The 4,592-nt window shown below is 35.8% G+C and overlaps 1 protein-coding gene across 2 annotated transcripts in view; it reads right to left on the reverse strand.

The window, feature by feature from the left end:
- The window catches only part of MARK1 (MAP/microtubule affinity-regulating kinase 1), a 27,239-nt gene that overhangs the window by 11,019 nt on the left and 11,628 nt on the right, over positions 1 to 4,592 (reverse strand). For both annotated transcript variants that reach the window (XM_010292663.1, XM_010292664.1), the window contains exons 7-10: positions 4,373 to 4,472; positions 3,644 to 3,756; positions 2,251 to 2,404; positions 895 to 1,088 (exon numbers count right to left, since the gene is read on the reverse strand). In XM_010292663.1, coding sequence (XP_010290965.1) covers positions 895 to 1,088; positions 2,251 to 2,404; positions 3,644 to 3,756; positions 4,373 to 4,472 — 561 coding nt within the window. The remainder of the gene's footprint in view (positions 1 to 894; positions 1,089 to 2,250; positions 2,405 to 3,643; positions 3,757 to 4,372; positions 4,473 to 4,592) is intronic.

The following is a 4,592-nucleotide window of genomic DNA, read 5'->3' on the forward strand; positions in this document are numbered from 1 at the left end:
TAAAAAATGGCCAGAATTTTTGTGTTTAATACAGCATCTCTTAAATAGCAAAAAGTATACTTGAACCTTAAATTATGATTCACGCGTATTTCTTCCCCCTGTCCTCTCCATGAGCTCTTGCTCCTAAGTAGCTGTTTCAAGACTATGCAGTAATTTTTCATGGTGTGCCCTGAACACCGATACTACTGCACAAGGCAAAGTAGATGCTTTCACATTAGGAGACAGACTCTCCTATTTGGAACCAGGATGTCTGAGGCAGTAGTATGACAGCGGTTTACAAAACTACAAATGATATCATAACAGAAGAACTAGCAAATTAATAATTTCTTAATAGAAGAACTAGGTTGTAACTTGTAACTTCAACAGGTATACACACCAGGGAACAAGTGAGTTGTTCCCCCTCACTTCACCCCGTTTCTGAAGTCCAAAATGGAGTGATTTCAGAAAGCTAAACAGAGAAATTTACGGAGAAAAAGTTCATGACAGATATTACGTAGGATTATTCAGATAAAATCTCTGATTCAGGAAGTCCCTTGACTTCCTTACAGATACATAAGCATCAGAAACCAGAAAAAGAACACTCCATATCGCCTCTGTTCTTAGGTTCCTTCTCTAAATATCCACTATTTGCCTAGGCAGATCTTCAGTTTGCCCAAGTGCAAACATTCTCATACGTAATGTTATGTTAGTGCTAGAAAAAGTAAAGTCATGGGGGGAAGGGAAAGGTTTATTTTGAAAGACATCCACTGTAGCCTATTTCTGTCTGCCAGTAAAAGTTACCAGAAATAGACTTAGCGGCTTATTCAGTAACCATTATATCTATAGTAACCTTATGCTGCAGATTTAGTTTAAATAGGGAAAAATAAATATAACAAGCCAAAAGCACACACTCACACTGGGAACTGTAGTTGATTTCTTTCTTTCTGGACCCACGAGTGGACTTGCAGCCATCTCTCCTTTGGATCCCACTGTAGTGCTGCTAATTTTGCGTGAGACATCTTTGTCCCAGTCTTCTTTCTGTTCACTTTCCACACTATTTGCCTGAGCCCTTTTTGTGTATGACACAGCAGGAGGAATTGAGGGACCAACTGCCAAATAAAAACAGTATTAATAATGCCTAAAAATAATCACTGCATTTTTCTTGGCCAAAATAGTCTAAATATAATTCCCCGAGTCCAAAAAAAGCATTTCAACAACTATGACTGCAAACTCAGCACATATACCTACCTATTAAATTGAGCTTTGACAGCCTAGGTTCTTTTTACACACTCTTCCTTCATTACCAATATGCAGTTCAGAATTAGTTCCCATTTCATATCAATATGTAAAATCTAGAAGAGTATTTTAATTCTCATTTCAAATCCATGCAATTTGAGCAATATTATGAAAAAAAGGAATTAGCGGATACTTTTCAAGTTATTTTTAGTACTTTTTGCCACATATCTCTTCCTCTAAACACTATGAAAGATCTTTCCCCCCTGAAAAACCTAGAACTACTTTGTTTAAAACATATTTATACTTGGAAAAATTGAAGTTCTTTCCTCCTCATCATTCTTTAAAATGCTTCGGGGCAAATCCTCCATCAGTAGAATTTTACATTCCCTTGAAATAAATTACATCAGCTGATGATCTTCACAATATTGGTTACATTTCGGAAAAAAACACCACCACACTAACACAGTAAGAGAACAGTATTGGGAAAAATTAGATAGAACAAGGCAAATGAGGCAGAGAAAAGTGCCAAACATTTTAGAAATATTTCTAGTAATTTGATAGTTCTCTGAGGGGAAAAAAAACCAAACCCAAACCTTTCATTTAATGTTTTAAATACACACTCCTTTTTGATGTAACCACTTTCACCACCTGAAAATGCTTCCTGAACACTTGGTAAAACTGTTGTCTCTGGGAAACAAACAATTTGGCCCCAACTCCAAATGTATTGATAAACATAACAGTTTGCAGCCTTTCAGTTTATCCAGGCCAATATTTTGCCATTACTTCCTAAACAGGAAACATCCTCAAGCTCTTTAGGGAGTCAACCAAGTAACAAGTCCCAAGAATTAAATCTGCAAATTACATTGACACAGATTTACACCACAGAAGTGTTTATACAAATAAAAGCATCACAGCAGAGCATGATGAGATACACAACAAATGCACAGAGTGGTGGACCTGCCAGGTTCACAAAACACTGCACATTCAGACTTAATATTGTGTATGTTACTTTACTTGTTGGAATGTCATCCCCACCATGATCACTGAACCGCCGTTGCTTCTGATTAGTTGATATACTCCGTTGGACCTTCAGGTGAGCGGGAGACTGCACAGAACTGTTGTTGAGGTCGCTGCTAGGACGAGACCTTTGACCCAAGTTGCTGCTAGACAAGGACTCTCCTCCTTCAAACTACAAGAAAAAAGAGTTTTTCAAAGCATAAACAAAATACAACATTACTGGTACTTCTATGGCATAATAAAGTGAAGAGTTCCAATCAAAGGCTTTTTTTTAATACAATTTAAAATTGTATCCAGAGTTTAATTTTCTTCAAGATAAAATTTATCACTTCATCTGTGTTTAACGTACTTTAAAAATCTCACAGCTAAAGCTAACAAGTCCATGAATGCTCAAAATAAAATGAGAAGAATCTTGACAGTAACAAAGGCTATGCCATTTTAAAAACTAAGCCAAAGAATGGCTCCCCCTGCCTTCCCTCCCCCAGCTTAAATGCATTGTATTGAGTCAGAAGGGCTAAAAAAGCAAGCACTACTGATTCAAGGATTCTTTATGGCCTCCAACACATTTTTCTAAGTATGTAACTCAGCCACTGCTTTGTCGGTTTCTAAGAAGCGCAAGTTGTAAGAGCAGCGGAAAAGACAAATATCCTCTTCCACGCAATTTGAGTCAAAATCAGTTTAGACAGATTCCCTCTATGCTCCACCATCACAAGGGAATTCTGGTTCAGAGATGCTATGGGAAAATGCACTCAAGGATGCACATATCAGATCTACACTATCTTAGGAATGAAGGAAGGCCAATGAAGCAGCAGGAAAAAAATTCCTTCAAAAAAAACCTTGGTTGGTCTCTGCCTGATTTCTTGAAAAATCTCTGTGGTCCCAAAAGATCTACAGATCCCTCTAGTTCCAAAACAGTCAAAACATTTTCTATCACAAATTTATTAATGACTACAATGCAATTATTTATTAAATAATAACATATACGATAATATAGTATACAAATGAGAAAGGATGAGTACATTTCTGAGAAATAAAGGATGTCACATCTTAGTAGTTAGAATAATTGCTCTAGTCAAATTAACCATTTCAGATTTCAATTGTAAACATACATGACAGGAAGAAGACTCAGCGCTTGAAAGTCATGCCACTTCAGATTAACAGCTAGCTTTTAAAAAAAGCAATTCAACAAGTTTACAAACAAATGTGAAGATACTATATTCAATTTTTTTCTTCATATGGGAACTAGAAAGATATCCAAGATGATATTAAGAGGGAAAGACGTTAACAAGTTATCAATTACGATTTTTTACAAAAAGATATTAAAAAATAGTTCATAAAAACATCAACCAGAATATTCAACCCAGCCAGATATAAAGGCCAAAATAGAAGATGTAAATTAGGTAGCACTTACTTCAGGTGGTTTTCTACCTAGAAGTAGATAAGTAGCCATGACTTCATCATACTTTTGGTTTACTAAAGAATCGTGGATTTCTTCTCCTGAAAAGCCCATTGTGACCATAATGTCTAAAAGTAAGAAGAGCTAGATACATTAGCAGAATAAGCGCTTGGGTTTATTGACAACTTAAGAATGATAAAAATAGAAAAAAAACCCTTATAATTTAACAGGTAACTATGATTCAACTCAACCAGCATCATCTTTGCTGTGCAAAATCAAAAAGGCTACAACTCCTCTTTCATTGTTATTTTCTTCTTGAAAACTCTCAACTGTGATACTCAACATAGTTCAACATTATTCAACATTAAATGTTATTCAACAAACAAATAAAAAAAACACACTGGCAAATAGAAACTATGAGTGGCTACAGGGCCAACACAGTATCTTTCTCCTACCACAGTGGATAAAAATTCTTGTCCTCATAATGGAATCTCTTTCCTTCTGCCTGTTGAATTCTGTAATCTTATTTGTCTTTTGCTGTGCTTGTAGATCCATGTCAGCACAGTAAAGCCATAACAGTAGTTATAAGGATAGCATTGTAATGACATTTCTCATTTAAATAAAAAGAAAACATTTTATTTGTATGATGAGATTGTATCTCGGATTCGATAAAAGAGTTTAGTTTGACTTGCAAGGTAAAATTGCCTATGTACATCAGATGCAACATCCTTGTAAAAGTCTCACCTATTCTCTTGGTGTCATTAAAATCTGGTTCAGGCTCAGTATATGGCTTTAGTTCTTCTTCTTCATGGCCAACATTCATCCACCGATCCTTCATAATTTGCTAAGAAAAGAAATGAGCTTTAGGTCAATATGCCATTTACCATATCCAATTAAACCTGTGCTAGCTGGTCTGGGGAAAAACAGCTTAAAATTCATAACAATCTGAATGCTGCTCTTTCCC

This window comes from Phaethon lepturus, unplaced genomic scaffold (genome assembly GCF_000687285.1).
Source record: "Phaethon lepturus isolate BGI_N335 unplaced genomic scaffold, ASM68728v1 scaffold16298, whole genome shotgun sequence".
In the NCBI taxonomy this organism is placed as follows: domain Eukaryota; kingdom Metazoa; phylum Chordata; class Aves; order Phaethontiformes; family Phaethontidae; genus Phaethon; species Phaethon lepturus.